The sequence below is a fragment of the Lissotriton vulgaris genome, chromosome 7 (assembly GCF_964263255.1).
Source record: "Lissotriton vulgaris chromosome 7, aLisVul1.2, whole genome shotgun sequence".
In the NCBI taxonomy this organism is placed as follows: Eukaryota; Metazoa; Chordata; class Amphibia; order Caudata; family Salamandridae; genus Lissotriton; species Lissotriton vulgaris.
In genome coordinates this window covers 1,260,281,882-1,260,301,827 of record NC_141695.1, presented here as the reverse complement: position 1 = coordinate 1,260,301,827, position 19,946 = coordinate 1,260,281,882, and the positions used below count along the sequence as shown (strand labels likewise).

General features: G+C 47.3%; 1 protein-coding gene across 1 annotated transcript in view; it reads left to right on the top strand.

Annotated features, from left to right (window-relative positions):
* SLC34A1 (solute carrier family 34 member 1) overlaps positions 1-19,946 on the top strand; it is a 168,859-nt gene that overhangs the window by 103,851 nt on the left and 45,062 nt on the right. The window contains exons 9-11 of the mRNA XM_086931802.1: positions 15,391-15,486; positions 15,688-15,772; positions 18,319-18,486. Of these exons, the coding sequence (XP_086787928.1) occupies positions 15,391-15,486; positions 15,688-15,772; positions 18,319-18,486 (349 nt within the window). The remainder of the gene's footprint in view (positions 1-15,390; positions 15,487-15,687; positions 15,773-18,318; positions 18,487-19,946) is intronic.

Here is a 19,946-nt window from a genome sequence, read left to right as displayed (position 1 = left end):
ATGTTATAGGAAAAGTTACCATTTTTGGCTTGGTAACTTATTTTTTACCTTATAATGTCTCTAAAAATAGTTTTGTTAATTGAATGTAAAAAGAGAAATTTCCAAGATTATACTAACAGATGCATAAAAAGAGTCATTTTTATTTCTAGTACATTCTATAGAGTTTATAAAGACTAGTTATGTTTTATTTATGAACTTACCAAGAGAATTATAGTAGTAGCAGAATGTTTGTTCTTTGATGTGAATTATCTGTTTTCTGTACCTTTGAGTTCTGTTTAGAGAGAAAGATGAAGAAAATTACTAATGCGTTTATATGTAATATAAATAATACACATTTGTTATAAAGCATTGTTACTTATTTGCTAAAATGAACCGGGGATGATACATGTATTATGAGTAAAAGCACAAAAAAACATATTTAAGAACAGGAAGATTATACTAACAGATGCATAACAAGAGGCATTTTATTTCTAGTGCATTCCATAGAGTTTATAAAGACTAGTTATGTTTTATTTATGGTCTTACCAAGAGAATTATAGTAGTAGCAGAATGTTTGTTCTTTGATGTGAATTATCTGTTTTCTGTACCTTTGTGTTCTGTTTAGAGAGAAAGTTGATGAAAATTACTAATGCGTTTATATGTTATATAAATAATACACATTTGTTATAAAGCATTGTTACTTAATTGCTAAAAAGAACCGATGATGACACATGTATTATGAGTAAAAGCACATCAAAACATATTTAAGAACAGGAAGAAAATATTTTTTGCACAGCATTGTTATTTTTTTTCCTCAAAAAATTCTGCCTGCACAATATGTATTAAGATTTACAGGCTAAGAAACAAAGTATAGAGTTTTAAATTAGGCCAATAATTGGCTAACAACGCTAAGTAAATGTTAAACATATGTAGATACCTTTTTTAAATGTAAAGTGTCCTGTATCTTGAAGTTGAAGTATAACTTGATTTGTTTGTAGTGTCTGTTTAAAGGTAAAGTACATAAAGAAATAACAAATTAGGTTACAAATCTTGGTCTATAATTAATAGACAAAAAAATTAGAATTTATTAACAGAGTTATATGATTACTTACTTGTAGTTTTAGGACGAATTTTCTTGAAGAGAAGAATATAGATGGTGCTCCCAAAATTGGCAGTATGTGGTCACGAAGAATATTTCCTGCAACGTGTATGGCTGTTTGTGATTGGTTTATATAGTCTATGTGTAATTAAGTTTGCCATCTGATTGGTCAGATATGTAAAGACGAGTTACTATTGGTTAGTTTGAATTTTTTTTAAGTAAAACATTTAAGATATATCTTCTTATATAGTTTATGTTAAGGAATTAAAATGATATATTTATGTAAAATAAAACTCTTGTTATAAATAAAGTTTATGTAAAATGAGTACTAAGTATTAAATAAGTATGTTTACAAAGAGTTTATATACAAATTGCGTCAGTTAGCGAAAAACCAATATTGTGCACTAAATGTTACTTAATTATTTGAAAATACATTAGTGAAGTCATTAGAAATGTGTGTATTACTTAGAGAATAGATTTATTGGTGTTATATATAAAAAAGGAGTATAATTTAGCTATCGATATTTTGATATTGACGAAAATAGTGCTATCGAAATTTTTGTATTCGATATTATTGTAGTGTGGTATATGTAGTATTGAGTGTCGATATTATGATATTCGAAAATAATGCTAACGATATTTCTGTAGACGATATTTTTGTGCATCGATATAGTTTGCTCGATATTTTTGTAGTTTACATGTTAAGTATAGGGTGTCGATATTAGTGCTATCGATATTAGAGACTCGATGTTATAGTAGGTCGATTTTTTGGAAATCGATAATCTGTCAGTGATTCAAGAGGAGGGGGTCATCACGCAGCTGAGTGTTCCGCCGAGTCTTAGGATGTGTGCGCCTGATCATATCCCAGGGGGTGGGGAGGCCCTGATCAATAGTGGGTCTTTTGAAGAGGAGTGACTTCATACAATAAGAGGCAGTAAATGGTATCTCCCGGCTTAGGCGATGGCCTCGGACCTGTGTGGACAGCCGGGCTCGGGGGAAGGGGTCATCAAAGGAGTGGTATTCATGCCGCGGGGACAATCAAGCGTGGAGGGATGGTTTATCAACAGAGGGGTATTCATAGAAGGGGAGGAGGTGCTGGTCAGGCGCGGGTGTGACTCCCAAGGACAGGGTCATGCAGGAGGAGAAGGGTTATGCTTATGTGGGGGAGGGAGGGGGAGCCAGGGTGCGCGGAGGATGCTTGCAGGGTCAGAGGAGCGCGCTGGCGGCCGATCGTGGACAGGGAGACCATGATACCTAAAATGGCGGTCGTGCACGTTGTACGTGGGTGACAAGCTGGCGCAGATGATGTTTAGCTCGCAAACTAAAATTCCACAGTCCTCCCTTTTAACATGTCTCGCCAACTTGTCAGTTCGGATTTATCCCCATGAGGCCACGTATTTCTACTTCGTAGAGGGGACTCATGTGCTCAGTTCGGAAGTCCAAAGTCTTTGGGCACATACAGTTAGAAACGAAGCTGCACAAGGAGGGCAGACATTGAATACCTAAACAACACCCACATAATATCACAACAGGTATCAGCACGAAGGAAAACAACCTCCAACCCCAGTTCTTCAAAGTGTCCCAAAACCAGCTCCCAAGCGCCCATCCTTCTTGTTCTTGGTGAACCTCCGAGGAAAGTCTGTGGAGGTGCTCAATTGCTTTGTAGACTGAAGGCGAGGTATCTGGCACGTAGGTGCAGCAGCTAGATCCGATGATGCGGCATGCTCCTCCTCGATCGGCTAGGACCACATCTAGAACAAGGCGGTTTTGAAGGGCCACAAGGCGGACCGCTTGAAGCTCAGCCGTGTTGTTAGCGAGGATGCCAGCCGTGATGTTGATCGTCGTTTCTACTGCCTGGGTCAGGTGTCGGATAGCGCGGCTGTTTGCCATTGGGCCCCACAGGGGAACGAGTCCCTTTGCGGCATCCAGGAATTGTGCTCCAGTGGAGTCGGCTTGTTCAATGTCATTTGCGCGCCTCTGCCGGTGATGGTTAGCAGGGGCGACATACGTGGGAGGGAGAACGAAGGCGATGTAGCAGGTGCCCTTCCAGCCTTTCGGGAGCCAGGTGTAAGCTTTTGTGCCACAAACAAAGTACATATTTGGAGAAGCAACAAAGGAAGGGGGGTCAACTGAGTCCAATGTTCTGGTGACTCGGCAGGAACTGTGACCCACCAGCTGTGTTCCCTGGCCTTCGAGACACACGAGACCTGTGACATTGACAACAGACAGAGCCACAGTCAGAGTGGCGGTAGTTTGTTTTCGCAGATGAGAGAAGGTGGACCTAGCTGGATTGTGGAGCACCTGTACCTCGACACGTTCTTTGGCTGGAATGTCTTTAAGGAAGGTGGCGCCTGTGAGCGCAGGACACAGGGGAGCAGAGGTCTTTCTGGTTTTGTTCAGCCAGAACCCAGAGTAGAAGTGCGACACTGTCTGGCTGGAAGTGGCGTTGTCCTTGTGGCTCTCTTGCATGAGGATCAACCAGGCGAGGCAGGAGCCGTGAACTGAGAAAGGAGAAGGGATGAAGGGGATGGAGTGTCCAGTGGCATGCGGGAGCAACCCGCAGATCCAGCAGTTCGTAGCATTTGCAGCCAGGTTGTGTTGGTGCAACAGTTGCACGAAGGAATTGTTCCAGAATTCCCTGCGCCTTTCTCGGAGCTGAGGCGACAGGGAGATTAGGTGATGCTCTTTCATGGGGGTCGGTTGTGCAGTGGGCAGCAATGCCTCATGAGCCGGTGTGCTTTCCTCCAGGATCCAGAAGGAGGTCATGAGGAGGAGGCAGAAGAGGAAGACAATAAAGAGGGCGATTGTCTTTGATTTGTGCAAATTGTCAGTCTTTGGGTTTCTATAGTGGGTATTTCCTGTTGCTTCCATCATCTTCTTATCTGGCGCTTCCATCATCTTCTTATCTGGCGCTTCCATCATCTTCAAGGGGCTCGGTAGCGGGCAGAACCACAGACTTCGTTTAGCTTCTCTCCCGGTAACCCTTGGTTGTGTTTAGGTCACCGTTCTGAGATTCAACTTAGTCCGTGGTCTACTTAGCCGAAGCTCCCTCCTTTCGACGCAGGAAATACCCTTCTCTGGATGGCACAGTGGGATCAGATTATTTTGCAAGTTCGAGTGCCTCAGTATCGGGATAACAGTTCAATGTCGGTCGGTCTTTGTTCAGGAGCTCTTCTTGGGTGTTGACGTTTTCTGTCGTGGCCAGGTTCGCAGAGACCTTCCGGCAGTGATGTGCGTGCAGCCAGTGCCTCTTCCCCTCCACTCGAAGCGCCGTACGTGTGGTAATCAGCACTTGCCAGGGGCCCGTCCACCGGGGTTCCAGACTCTTGGTCCGTTGGAAGTTTCGTATTAGAACGAAATCTCCCGGTTGGATGTCGTGGCCGGGGCCCCTGAAAGCATCGGGGATGGCCTGCTGCACCTGTTGATGAATGACAGACAACGTCTTAGTTAACTTGCGCAAATAATCAGACAGTAGGACGTCCGGGACGTCATGAATGGAGGTTGGTTTGGGAGCAGTCCAGAGGTTCATCGGTCGCCCGAATACAACCTCGTAGGGGGTCAAATGGTGTTTGGTGGGAGTAGAGCGCATCGATAGCAAGGCCAAAGGGAGAGCGTCTGGCCATTTAAGTCCGGTGGTTGCCACTATTTTTGACAATTTCAACTTCAGTGTGGCATTATGGCGTTCCACCAGGCCGGCGGATTGGGGGTGGAAGACTGCGTGAAATCTCTGTTTCACCCCCAATCCCTTTAGGATTAGTTGGATAACCTCAGCTATGAAGTGGGGGCCATTGTCGCTCCATAAAATTCGACAAAGGCCATAGCGAGGGAAGAATTCTTTCAGTAGTACTTTGGCAGTAGTCATGGCAGTGTTGTCACGGGTTGGATAGGCCTCTACCCATTTGCTGAAGGCACATACGATGACTAGTACATACTTCAAGCTTTGGCATCTCTCTAGTTGGATGTAGTCCATCTGAAGGACCTCAAAGGGGTGATTGGGGGTCCCAAACCCTCCCCGGGGTACCACAGTTCCTTTCCCGGGGTTGTGTTGCAGACAGATAAGGCACTGCTGGACTAGGCGTCTGGCTGAGTCAGGGATTTTGTCGTTGTGCCAGACTTTGGAAATGAGTTCGATCATGGGTGCAGATCCTATGTGTGCGGGGGAATGAGCCATTGTCAGTATGGGGATCAGGTATGAGTCAGGCAGCAACCACTTGTTTGCATCTTTTGTTCGCCAGCACCCCTCATCATCCTTCAAACCCACCCCCGCCCACTTAGTCAGTTCGTGAGGGGTGCTGGCCGACTGGATGTCTCTGATCATTTCCCTTGCGTCAGTCCATTTCTCTGCTTGTGACCTGGTCACATACATGCGTGTCACCGTCCTATTCTCAGCTGTGGTTCGTGCAGTGATGTCGGCTAGTGCATTCCCTTGTCCGACTAAGTCTGTCACCTTCTTGTGTGCCTGGCATTTGATCACCGCTAGTCGTTTGGGGAGGAGAACCGCTTCAATCAAAGCAGAGACCAGATCTCCGTGAAGGATGGGGGTGCCGTGGGACGTCAGGAATCCCCTTTCCCACCACAGGAGCCCAAAATGGTGAACCACCCCGAAGGCATACTGGCTGTCTGTATATACGTTCGCGGTGGTTCCCGTGGCTATGATGCATGCTCGTGTGAGGGCTATCAGTTCCGCTGCCTGTGCAGATCGTTGTGTGATGCGGGCTGTCTCAACTACTGTCCGGGCTGTCGTGACTGCATAGGCAGCTGAAGTGGTGCCATCTGGGAGCTTGATGCATGAGCCGTCTACCCATAGTTCTCCATCGGGGTTTGTGAAAGCAGTGTCTCGGAGGTCAACTCTACTCCTCGTCTGTTCGTCAGTGAGGGTCACACAGTCGTGTATGGGAGGAACGTCGGGGTCATTTTCAGGCAGGGGCAACAATGTGGCAGGATTCAAAGTTGTGCATCTCTTTAGTGTGATGTGGGGTGCGAGTAGCGTCAATTCGTACCCAGTCAGTCGTGCGCTAGTCAAATGTTGAGTCTTGGTTTGGTTCAGAAGGGTGTCGACAGCATGGGGTACTAACACGGTGAGGGAGTTTGAAAGTACGATTCCTTCACTCTGACGGATAGAGACAGCAGCGGCAGCTACTGCTCGAAGGCAGGCAGGTAAAGCTCTGGCTACAGGATCAAGAGTGGCGGAGAAGTAGGCACAAGGGCGCTGCTTAGGACCAATGGACTGAGTCAGGACAGACAATGCACACCCCTCCCTTTCGTGAGTGAAGAGGGATAAGGGTTTGGAGTAATCCGGGGTTCCTAGGACGGGTGCTGAACAGAGGGCATCCCGTAATTCCTTAAAGGATGCTTGACACTCAGGGGTCCAAGGGAGCGGCAAGGGGGCATCTTTGGTCAACAAGGCAAGTAGGGGTTTTACAATGAGGCTGAAATTAGGTAACCACTGTCTGCAAAAAGAGGTAAGGCCAACCAAAGAGCGGACTTGCTTTTGTGTTTTCGGGACGGGGGTGTCTAGGATGGTTTGGATTCGGTCGGGTGTGAGTTTCCTCCCGTCTTTGGACAGGAGATGGCCTAGGTATGTCACTTGTGGCTGGCAGAACTATCATCGACATATTGGATCAACACCACTCCATCCGGTAGCTGGACGGCGTCCAGCTGTCTTTTGAGGGCCTGGCTGTAAATACTGGGACTTTCAGTGTACCCCTGGGGAGCTCTACAAAATCGGTACGAGCGGGATTTTAAGGTGAAGCCGAAGAGATAACGGCTGTCTGGATGGATGGGGATAGAGAAAAACGCATTCTTGAGGTCAATAACAGTGAAGGTGGTGGCAGTGGACGGGATGAGGGTCAGAATGGTGGTGATATCTGAGACTACGGGGTATTGGGTACAACCACTTTGTTAATCTCTCGCAGGTCGATGATGAAGCGGTACGCCTTCTCATCTCCTTCACCTTGCTTCTTAACAATAGGTAGGATTGGGCTGTTGCAGACATTGCTAACCACTTCTTCAACCACTCCTGCATCTACCAGAGATTGAATGATTGCTACCAGTGCCTTCTCGCCCTCGGGCGATATCCGATACTGCGGGAGTTTCGGGAGCATAGCGTCCTGTCTTACAGTTATATGAATGGGGTCAATCATCATTCGTCACACATCAGAGTCATTTGTGGCCCATAGGTACGGAGGCAGGGTATCGAGCAAGGACAGGTCAGCATCAGTTATGGAGCACATGTGTCGTGCAGGGCAGGATTTGGGTATGTCTGGGTTGTCGTACAGGATGACTCGGATTCCATCTGGGGAACACCTAATGGTAGCTCGAAAATGTTTCAGTAAGTCAATGCCCATAATGGCGTCAGGGGAGTTGGAGGAGAGCAGAAACGTTGTGTCAGTGGTGTTACTTTCTAGGTCAAAGGTGATAGGCACGGACAGGGGGTTAGTGGAGGGCGTCCCATCGAAACCTATCGATGTAATGTGTGAGCCAGACAAGGGTGCCCTTGGAATCAGTCGTTTCGATAACACACTACGTGTCGCCCCAGTGTCTACCAAAAATGGAGACTCTGTACCCAGGACCTTAGCAGTGACGTAAGGACCTTGCTGGTCAACACAGAGCTCGACTGGACCCCTCCCTTGCCCCTGGCAGTCCTATGCAAAATCAGGGGCATTCTCACTGTCGGATAGTTGATACTGGTTCTGTCGGGGGCGGTCAAATGTGTTCGATCTCCCTGATCTGTCATTGTCGGTGTCGTTTGTGTGCCCTCGTCCTTGCCCCCTATTTCTCGGTCCACCCGCTACATCCTTGGGGTCCCTATTTCTGTTCATCTCTAGCAGAACCGGACACTGGGATTTCCAATGGCCGAATCCTTTGCAGAAGGCACATTGGTCATTGCTAATGTCTCTACGTCCAGTGTGGGGTGTTGGGGTGTGATCTTTAGGAGGTGGATTTCTGGGGATGGTCGATTGGTAGTTTCCCCTTTGGGGTTCCCGTCCGACCGCTATACCTTGTATCTGGGCTATCATCACCCTTTCTTTCAAATCTTTCTTCTTTTTCTCAGACGCCCTGTCATTCTCATTTTTCTGGTGCTCGTAATACTGAGTCATCTGGAGGATAGCTGCAGGTTTGGAGGCCCCCCAACTACTCTCACTCGTCTGCAGTTTTTGGGAGACCTCTTGTGATAGGCCCTTCACATAGTTTTGTACAAACAGGTGTTGTCCGGTTGCGGTGGTCATGTCTTGGCCACTGTAGTCGGAGAACACTGTCTCGAATCGGGAGAAGTATTCTGATACATCTTCCTGGGGTTTCTGACGACAGGCCGTGACTATCGACCAATCTACCTTTTTCTCTGGGATCAGTGTCTTTAATTTCTGAACTAATTTGTCTGGGAGCTCTAATATGTCCTTTACTGGTTTCCTTCCAGGCTCCCGCTGTCTATCTAGTTCACTGAGTTGGTTCCAGGTATGCCCAAACAGATCCGTGTGGTCAGCCTTCCGGATTTGCTTCCACACATCAGCTGGCAGGCATAACCCGAAAAACAAATCAATGTCCGCTAAAGTCATTATCGTCGAACCCAAGGCTGTGGCCAATTCGGTATAGAATGCTGTCGGGTTCTTTCTTAAATCGGGCAGAGTTTGTCTAAAAGTTAGGATATCTTGTCGGTCCCATGGTTGGTAAACCCAATTGTACACAACCCTCCCTTTTGCATCTGCGTGATTAATATCATCGTTTGTTCCCAGACCACGTGGCGGAATCCAGTAAGGGGCCGCTTCTCTGATGGGCATCATAGTATTGGCTACTTCTACTGAGGTTGCTTTAGGGACTGTAACCTTGTCTTCTAGTTTTTGTTCCGTGAGGTGGCGGAAGACCTCAAGCATCTGCCTGAAGAGCTCCGTCGCCTCACATTCAGTCCCATCTCCAACATCAACCTTCCTATATAGCGTTGTCAGGTTAGCGGGGCCCTTGCTTTGATACCTATCCTCATATGCGTTCAGGGTGTGGTAGCTGAATCGCAAAATGAAATGCCGTCTGTGGCTGTCGGCATGCGAGTTATACATGTTCATTGTGTATTCTTCGCTCTCCCTTCGTTCTACTAGTGTCTTTGCTATTTTGTCAATCCCATCCCGCTCATCTTTGCTCAACCTATTTGGTCTGGCTGGTGGGTGCTTGCTAGCCTCGGGGTCATTTATTGGTGCTGCTAATGAGGCTGGTGCGGAGGCCGCGAGGGCTGGTGCACTAGCGCTAAGGTTGCTCTCGCTCGCACTCAGGGCTTGCAGGTGCTGTTGGCAGGGGGCATATGGAGGGGGCATGTAGATGATTGGGGGACCTAGCAGTAACTCATTGTTCGCCCGCTGTTTGGAGGGCAAGTCAGGGTAAAGCGCAGAGGGGGTCCTAACGGGACATTGACCTGTCGACCCTGATTCTTGGTTTTGTGCAGCTTCTTTTCTTTCTTTTATTTCTTCTTCTAGTTGCTTAGCGGCTAGGTGGGCTGCCTTTCGTAATTCTTTCCCTATTTTTGCTTCTTCTCTTTTTCTTCGTTGTTCCGTTTCTTTGCGCCACATGCCGATACTATCGAGCATAGTGGGCGTAGTCTTATTTTTCTGGAGCGCTATTTCTAATGTTTTTATTTTATGATCATCAAAGGAACCTATCAGTGGCCACTGACTTTCAGGGTTCTTCTTCGTATATTTATGCCATAGCTTAGTATAAGCTATAGCGACTAGTCCATGCTTAGTGAACATGTCCTTATTAGGGGTGCCCTCCAGTGGAGCTGGATGGTTCATCTCTAAAAAGCGGTCCGGGCTGAACAGGCTACCAATCAGTGGGGAGAAGATAGGCATGACGGGTTACAACGGGGACAAAGGTCTGCACTACCTATCTTATCACGGCGGGCAAAGACTAGACAGAATATTTCTATTCTCCGTTGTTTGCCGGCGGTGAATACCTCAAAAGAACCAATACCGAACAATCAGTGTTCGGTCAATCAAACAATCAGTGGGGAGAATAAGTGGGTACGACGTGTTAAAGGTTTGCGTTACCCACTCTTTCTCTACCTGCAAAGAGAGACCTTGTTCTTCCCTGTTTGCAGACAGAGAATCCCCAGACAACAATCCACGAACGGTAGTTCGGGAAAACAGTGGGGGAGGAAGATAGGGATGACGGATTACAATGGGGACAAAAGTCTGCGTTACCTATCCTTCACTGTTTGCAAAGACAGAGCCTGTTGTTTCTCCGTTTGCAGACGGTGAATCTCCAGAAGACTCAACAAAAGCGTAATACTAGTATTATCCAAATCAAACAATCATTTCTTAATTTGTCGTGTTTACACGACCTTACCCGGACCGCATGGACGGTTTCCTGTCTTCCGAATCCAGCGCCCGATCGTCCTCTATTCTTCGTGATGTTTGTGGCACTCCTGATGGTTCCCAGTCAGGACCGTAGATCACTCGAGAGAGGTCTGTTCGGAACTAGTGAAGGTCGGATGATCGGCTGTCAGACGAGGGTCTATCGGACACGAGCTCTCCCGATCGTTGCAGTCGTTCACTCTGTCGTCGGGACCTCTCCCACTGGATCCACGTGTCGCTGATGGGTCCCACGCTTTGGGACGCCAATTGTGGAAAAAGGGTACGGCGATGACCTTTTTCAAGATTTGCCCGGCGCTAACCGCCTTTGTACCATTCAAATTACCAAGCAATGAGGCAGGCGCCGGAGACCAGAAGGCAGGAAACAGAAGTTTTATTCCGACGGAGCAGAACACATCAGATCAGACAACAAGGTATCGTCTCGAGGTGCTCTAACAGCCTCTCTGAGGCCTGGCCTCTTATACACTGGTTTATGGCATGTGACCTTTCTTTATTATAATCAAGACATTGTGAAGTAAGGAAAAAGACATCCCCGTAATCCTCGTGTCAATCCCACCCCCCTATACCTCCACAATAGAGGTCCTCAACCTGCTGATAAGAGGAGGGGGTCATCACGCAGCTGAGTGTTCCGCCGAGTCTTAGGATGTGTGCGCCTGATCATATCCCAGGGGGTGGGGAGGCCCTGATCAATAGGGGGTCTTTTGAAGAGGAGTGACTTCATACAATAAGGGGCAGTAAATGGTATCTCCCGGCTTAGGCGATGGCCTCGGACCTGTGTGGACAGCCGGGCTCGGGGGAAGGGGTCATCAAAGGAGTGGTATTCATGCCGCGGGGACAATCAAGCGTGGAGGGATGGTTTATCAACAGAGGGGTATTCATAGAAGGGGAGGAGGTGCTGGTCAGGCGCCGGTGTGACTCCCAAGGACAGGGTCATGCAGGAGGAGAAGGGTTATGCTTATGTGGGGGAGGGAGGGGGAGCCAGAGTGCGCGGAGGATGCTTGCAGGGTCAGAGGAGCGCGCTGGCGGCCGATCGTGGACAGGGAGACCATGATACCTAAAATGGCGGTCGTGCACGTTGTACGTGGGTGACAAGCTGGCGCAGATGATGTTTAGCTCGCAAACTAAAATTCCACAAATAGTCCCCGGCTTCGAGACGGAGCGCAGCCAGCACAGAGACAAGGCGAATAACTCCTCCTCGTGCAGAGGAACCACTCGTCCCCGATACCGCTCCGGCAGTCAGCACTTGCCCGCTAGGCCCCAAGGAAAGCAAACATAGGGCCGCTCTGTCGCGCTCCCGCAGCATCTGTAAGGGGCTCCACACCTCTCACCAGCCTTTGGCAATCCCTCTCCAGTTTTGCCTCGCCTGCTAGGCTCCACAGTCTGATACAATGTCTTCAGCACTGCAGCCGGTCGTCACCGGCATGTGGCAAGTGCAGAATAGGTAGCCCCCTCCCCCAGGCTCCAGGGGCTCATCAGGGCGCCAACAGCAGTCGCCTCGACCCCTGGCAGCTATCACCACTGCATGGAAGCCAGGCGCACCAGAGAACACAGCAACTCAGTACCAGGCTCAACTACTCTCTGCAGGCCCACCAAGGCTGCGGTTGCACGACTTGCTGTGCCGCTCAGGATTGCGACTTCTCAGCTCTGCAGGAACCTTCAAAACAGCTTTAAGTGAGTGGTCAGAAGTGGTTGAAAGTGGTTCCTGTATGTTTCCAAAAAGAGCCCAAAGGGATTGTTCTTTTTGACAGAAGTGTCTATGTTGGTGCCCTGTCCCTTTGGCATAGTAGGACCCCTCTCTCTAATTTTTTTAATGCCTCCAAAACAGCTCCATTTAGTCGACCCTCCACTCCGGATCACTGACTACACTACACCTGCCCCCAACTGGAGCTCAGAGCACAGTATGAAGAAGGATTATGCACGGGTTTGCTGGAGAGGCAAGCTCCATGTCCTGTCGGCCATCTTGCCAGGCCACGCCCAACAAAAGCACAAGTAGACTGAAATGCTCCTTGGGCAGGACTAGAATATGAATAGGGAGGAAAACTGTCAAATCAGAAGCATGGAAGTGAGGTAGGCAAGAAAGCCATACAATCACGAGCATGTGGCTGAATTATAGCTACCTCTTTGTATTGTATTGACAAGAGCTAAAGCAGTTTATAGGCAAGACTTAAAAATGGAGGGAAATCATGCTGACTGAGGTATTGTCCAAAGTCCTTCAAATAAACACCTTTCAGCTGCCGAAGTTTAAAAAAGGGGTATCGGTGCTGTACAAGTGGATCATCATCCTATGACTTTGGTGTAGAACCCAGCTAGGGAAATAGTAACATTTAGTTAAAGGTGAAGAAAAAGCCTTCTGGGCACACTTTCAAAAAACACAAAAGGCTGGAGCCTCAAGGAAACTGATTGCTGAGTCAGCAGCAAAAAACATCGCACTGGCTCTCGGCTAAATATAAGACACAGTTTGAAATCCTCCGCCTCGTACATAAATGTCAGCTCACTGCTGCAAGGAGTACCTTCAGAGTGTGACTCTGTTTACAATACTGTGCACCCACCAGTCCGTGGTTAAAAAGGGGAACTTTTCAGCGCCATTTTGACTCCTGCTTGTCCTCCATAATGTTTTTCCTGAGACAACTTGAGCTTCAGATGTGACAGAAATACACAATAGCTCATTTGTCAACAGCGAGATTGAGGTTGAACTAGGAAATACTATGTGCACTGCGCACTGGAAGTTGCCAAAATTGTCACGCCCTGAACATTTTGGCATCTTATTGCAGTTTTACATTTCTTTCATACAAATGATTTAAGTAAACAACTTTCTGTGATCTTCAACTAGTACAATGGAATACAGCTTTGTTGACTGTAGTCACTGTAGCCTGCTGAGCCAATGAGCTTTTGGGCTCTGCCTTTCATGTTTTGCTATCTACGCTTGATCTGAAGAATCCTGGCCTTTCTGCTTCTTTTCCCATGGCTCCCGCTCTTGCTTGCCAGTCTGATGTTGAGAACTGGTTACTGCAATCTAATATATAAGGACCCTCTTGCAAAGTCCTCGGCCAAGCTCTGTGGAGTGAAGAACTATGCTTCCCGCCCTCATTCTCTGATCATATCTGTCCAACACAGATTCCTCCTCAATGGACGCAACCAAAGGGTCGAATTCAATCAGGATACCATCCTCATCAATTAACCGAGTCTACTCTTTCACCTCTCCAAATGACAACACCCATCAGCCAGACGTGTCCTCCTCAAATTGTTTGCTGCCTTAGACACTGTTGACCCCTCAATCCTACGCAATAGCCTTCCTTCTCTCTGTATGACTGGCAATGCCCTTCAGTGCCTCTCCTCCTACCTATCCAGTCATCATTTATTTCTGTCATGGTACTGAGCTCCATTCTCATACAAACATGGTTTAGTGGGTGCTCTTCAGGGATCAGTTTTAGCCCCTCCTTGTCGCACTGTATACGTTCGCTTTCACCAATACTATCTCTTCCTTTGGCTTCTGCTACCACCTCTATGCTGACGATACTCAAATCTTCTCATTTCGATCTCTAGCTTTCAATAGTCAAATCCCCAACTAAATAGCAGCCATCAGGTCCCGGGTGGCTGAACTAAAATTGAAATTATCTATTGTCCACCGTCTTCCAAACTTTCTCAGTTTTCTCTAACCCCAAAAACTTACCAGCTCTCTCTTCATCCTACAGTCTGAACGGTATCCTTAAATGTAGAACATGATCCAACAGGCCAGTTTATACTGAAAGAGATCCAGCTGGCTTACGGTAACACAACTAAGGAGCTCACTGCAGCCCGCGCGCAGGAACCTTTCAAGTAAAGCAGCGTTCAAGAAAAATAAAAACTTGCCTCTTCAAGGAGGCGTTTCCAACTTTCAACGAAACACGCAGATTTATATTCCCACCTCCTTCTATGAAAGGGTCAGTTGAATGCCAGAATATTGTTGACAAAAAATATTCTCTGACATAAATATTGTGTCCTAAATATAGTTTACAAAAATATCTTCGCATTAGGTGCAGATTTTCTATTAATAACTCCGGTAGGGCGATATTTGTGACAGACTGTGTTTAGTTCACCATATTCTGGTACCCTACCAAAAAGGTCGGAGTGTAATTTGAATGCAGAATGACCTTTGTCAAAGACTGCTCCTAAATTACCCTCCTAGAGACCCCAGACAGGTGTCCTGCCTCCCTCAGGAAATGGTTTGGATTTAGTCTTGACCCGCCTCACAAACTGCAGCGGTGTTATAAAGTGGCCTCCACCACATGCCAGCATTATACAAAAAACTAAATACAACTCGTCCCATTCTCGTTTCATCTGAGGGCCAGTGACTGACAGCGCCATAGTGCTGTGAATAGTTGAAAAGACAAGCTTTACCTCAGTGGAAACCTAGGACAGGACAGGAAGGAATTTGTGGAATAAGACCCTCCCTTCTTGGAGTGGTTCCTACTCACAGAGATGATGGAGAGGCACATAAATTGACATGCTGAACGGTCGGGTACAATTTAACCATCCAGACATACCGACCAACCACAGCAAAAAGAAATCCATAGTGATTGATGAATCTTGGGCATCAGAGGGCATGGCTACCCGAGGTCCTTAAACAATAAAGGCAGGGTGGTCATTGGAGGAATCTCCATATCATGAGGGTGAGGGTCTCAGACACCAGGAAAGGACTGGAAATTGTAGGGCTTCCCCTTGCGTGAGGGTCTCGCATACCAGGAGGAACCTAGAAATCAATGGGCAACCTAAAACATGATATCTGAGAAACGAGGAGTGGAGTAGGCATTGGAAGGCACTTTGCAATATGAGATTCTGGAAATCCAGGAAGTGAGTGATTCCTTTGTGCAGCTGGAATCAGAAGCACAAAGGATGATCCACTCTAACAGGGTTTTGTGATCTTGTACAGGGGTCTTTGATGCTCAGTTTCCTGAAAATTGCCTGTTTTGTTTCCAGCTGGATAGGTCGGTGATCACCGGTATTGCCATCGGAGATGAGACTATGCGGAATAAGAGCCTGATCCGGATCCTGTGCAAGGAGCACCATACACCGGTAATGGCACTGCTCCTTCTGAGGAACAACTTTCAACCAAGATATTGTGACAAGCAATGGCTAACAACACTTTCTTTCTGGCCCACCAATCCTGTGTTTTTGCTCAATCTTGCCTCACTTTGTTGCTCGCCATCACCCACTCTTAATATGTAATTTTTTCTTTCGCTCTCTCTCTGTCTTTCTTGCTTCTTGAATCTTCAGGTCTCCAATGTCAGCTTCGTGCACAGTCTCCAGGAGACGAATGGCACAGGACTCACAAGCAACATGGCCGCCGAGGCTGAAAAATGTAAGTGCGACTTAGTTCTGCCACCCTCCACCTTCCTATATCCATGCACACCTGCCCTTGAAAACATACTTTGGCTTCCGTGACCCCTAGGGCACACTCCTCTAAAAAGATGTGGGGGGACTAACCAAGTTAGGCAGTATGCAAGTAGCATCATGACGCTTGCCATCACAGTACATGACGTTACAACGCATGACATTACACGTGGCATCACAGGAAGTGATCTCACTGGAAGTGACATCACAAGAAGTGACATTAGATATTAAGACCCCCCACATGTTTATCAGGTATATCATGAGTGAGCACATTAGAAAATTAACAAATGAGATTTGGCATCGGGGTTGTGCCAAAAAAGTGGCGCAATCCAGACACAAACTCTGGGCCTCAACTATTACATTATGTTTTTTTAAACCCTGCCACAAAGAAATTGGCAACAAGGAGAAGCATGGTAGTAGATCTGTTCTGCTTAATTGGTTGCAAAGTCTGGATTTTGAAATATTTTATGGGTTTAAGGCATCTGCTGCAAAAATGCCCAGTAAATCTCAGGGAATAATAATGGTGAGATAACTCTGGAGGTTAATGCATTTGTTAGAGAGATCTGTGATCTGTGTACGTCCCATATTCGAATCAAAGTAGTATATAGAAGGTGAATATGTCTCCTGCAAAGCACATCATGTTACAAAAGAAACAAAATACTGCAATTAAAATGTTTATTTGTGTAAATACTGGGACAGACCAACACATCTGACTTTCTTACAGTGCAAGCACTTATATACAAGGACTGAATAAGGTCAAAAGTATGTGTCTCCTAAGTACCTGTGAAGAGACAAGCTGTTTGCTTTTGTTTCTGTTGCATTTAAGTGTGAAGTTACAGGAGGCCTGCAGTCAGGATATTCGATCCAAAGGATGCCTGATGGCCCCTTAACATCTGCCTTTATCTTTGGCCCAGCTGGAGGTGACAACAAAGCCCCATCGCTGCCTAAACGTTGCTGCTGGGAATGGAAAACAGACAACGTACAGGCGCTGCTGAACGTGTCTTGGTGTTCCTGAAAATTACACTGGGACAAGTTCATCATATTACTGTGGGGACCTACTTCTTGGCAGGGGGGATGGTGTACACCCTCTGAAACTAGTCGGTGGACCTCTTGTACCTACGTGTACCCCGACTCGTGCCCTGGTGACCAACCTCTCCCTGTGAACACCACTATCCATCCTTAGCATGCGCCACCTTATCCTGAATATAAAAAGTCAGCCTGGGCTCGAGTTCTGATCTGGCTGGTGGATGGTGTAAGCTTCACAGGGTTCCATGTAATGCACATGCAGCTTCTGTGCGCTCTCATCTCTGCCATGATATTACAGATCCCAGTGGTCTGGCATTCTTTGTTAAGGAGGCCAGTACTGCTGCTAGACCTATCAACAGCAATGGGTACGACGGTCTCGCTGGAAATCCACCTGACAAGCCGCTTCCCCTGTCTGTCCTCATTCAGTGTGAATTGGGAATGAGGCTTTAATGTCTTCCCCTTTGACTGCTAAACTTGAGTTGCAGTGGTGTAGCTAGGCCCTGCGTTTTCCGTCTGCGGCGGCAGAATATAAGAGACGGGGTAGGAATGTTTCTGGCGATTCATGTGGCATCGGCCACAGGTAGGAGCAGAGGTGGGGGCGCTGCCGCCAAAAAACATACCACAAGGAGCAGACCGCCCCCTTGCTATGCCACTGTTCGGCACATGCCTCTGAAACTAGTAGTTTGCCTGCAAGCACCTAGAAGGCCATACTCACTCCTCCTCATCGTCATGAAAGAGGAGTTGGTGCTGCCTTGGTAGTGTGAAGCTGCATGACTGGCTGGAGCGGCTAACTTAAAAGGACTGGACATCCATTTGTTTCACTGAGAACCTGTGAAAAGCTCCAGACACTTAATCATTCTTTTTTTAGTCTGCTTCGACAGTGCATCTGTTGGTGAACTATTATTACTAATTCTTTTAAATACTACAGAGTTAGGTTTGACTCCACCTAGAGAGGTGTTACCTTCTCGCTTCGCGATATCCTCTATTTCATATATAATTGTGTCTGCTCTTGAGTGCATGCATTCCGATGCCTGCAGGATTGTTTTGTATATCAAAAGTACACTGAATCATCACACATTAAATTATTTATCTCATAGATATATTCTTTAACCCCTTCGGTGCTGATGACGGCTCCCGGTCGTCATCAATTACGGTGGGCATGTGCTGATGACGGCCGGGAGCCGTCATGACCACGCCCGCGATCGGAATGTGCTGCACAGGCGCAGAATTCCGGCCGCGGCGGAGGGGTTAAAGAAAGCAATCTTTTCATGTTGTTTGTATTCAGTGCCGCAGGCTTGTAGTACAGACTCAAAATGCAAGCCAGAACTATTCATCTGACCAATGTTTGTATTTTAAGAATGTGAGATTTTACATAGTGAAAATTGTATATTTTAACATTTAAGTAATGCACTTTATGGTTAGGAATAGCCAAATAAAGTTTCTTTTGACTTTGACTATTGCCTTGCCAATGCTTGTTTCTATCCGCAGGTAACCACTTGTTTGTGAACTCTCACCTTCCGGACCTGGCGGTGGGCCTCATCCTGCTGGCTGGCTCCCTTGTCGTCCTCTGCACCTGCCTAGTGATGCTAGTCAAGATACTCAACTCCACCCTCAAGGGCCAGGTGGCCAAAGCCATCAAGAAAGTCATTAACACAGGTCAGTGGTGGTGGGTACCACGGAGGGAAGTGTAACACCAGTGAGAGCACTGCAGAGGTAGCTGGTATAAGGGATTTAGTTGCTCTTATTGGCAAAAGATGGCACCCGCCATAAAGGAAGCCATCTTAGGAAAGAAAAAAGCTGCCACTGGCAAGGTAGACGTAAATAAGCAAACGGGCATAAGCAAGATCCACCTTAAATTCGAACTGGAAGGAAAGCACCTTACTCTTACTGCTGTACATAGTATGATAGTTAACTGAGAACACAAAAAGCAGAAAAGACTAAGGGGCTCATTACAATGTCGGTCAGAGTGGCCTCCGATCGACATCGCAGCAGTCTCGGGACCGACCGACCTCCTTAATGGCGGTCCAGACACCGCAATTACGATGCACCGCACATGGTGCAGTCGCAAGCTCCCATTTTTCTATGGGAGCTTGTGCTGCAGTCAGAAACTGGCCGCAGCACAAGCTCCCATAGAGAAATGGGAGTTTCTTTTAATCCCTGAATTGCGTGGTGGGCCCCTCGTGGTGCTTGCCACATGATGTAAGGATTAACGGGGGCTCCATGGGTGCCCCCCAGGCCTCCAACTGGAGGCATGCGGAGGTGGGGGCCCAGCTAGGGGCCCCCCAAGTGTCGTTATGATGGGCTTTTCATGTCGCAAAGCCCTACATGAAAAGCCTGCCGGAAACTGACATCGTAATCCAGACGGCGAAAATGCTATCCTTAAGGAATTACGTTGTGGTCCGACTGGCCGACGGGCTTCTTGAGCCAGAATGACCAGCCAGTTTACACTCCGATCGCCTTCATTGTAATAAGGCGGTCAGACTGAACACCTTAGATGTCGGACAGAGGCTTTCCAACCAAGATCAATATAGGGCCCTCAGTGTTAAATCAAAAGATTGAAGAATGATATGACAAGGCATCAGCCAGGATCCTCATGAAATGGAGCTCCTGGTTGGTATGTAAAAGACTGTGTTCATGCCACTGCTCTGGATGATTTTCAATACCCAATTACAAAGCTCCTTACATAGAGAGCAGGAAGGGGACATTGTGTCTACCCTTCTCTTCTTGAAGTGCCCTAATGTGAGGGCAGAGGTAGGCAAACATCAGGATGATGGAAACACGACTGGTCGCTTTGGGACTCCTGACGCTGAGACTTTCAGTAGGGGTAGGAACCTGGGTTGACATGTAGCACATGGTACAGCATGTCACCCAGCATATGGCCACTAATAATGAATAAAGGAGGTTTAACCCGTTCACAGCCAGAGTTTCTGTCTTCCTGGTCATTTTGTGACCTATTGTACAGCACAGGGGTAGTGAAAGGGTTCAAGGTAACCATAAACACATTGGCACATATTTATGAGCACACAGACTATACCTGGATCGTGTGGGAGAGACCTCAATGAAACAGTCAACAGTACAACTAGATGAAGATGAAGGCAGGTCCGGACTGGGAACAG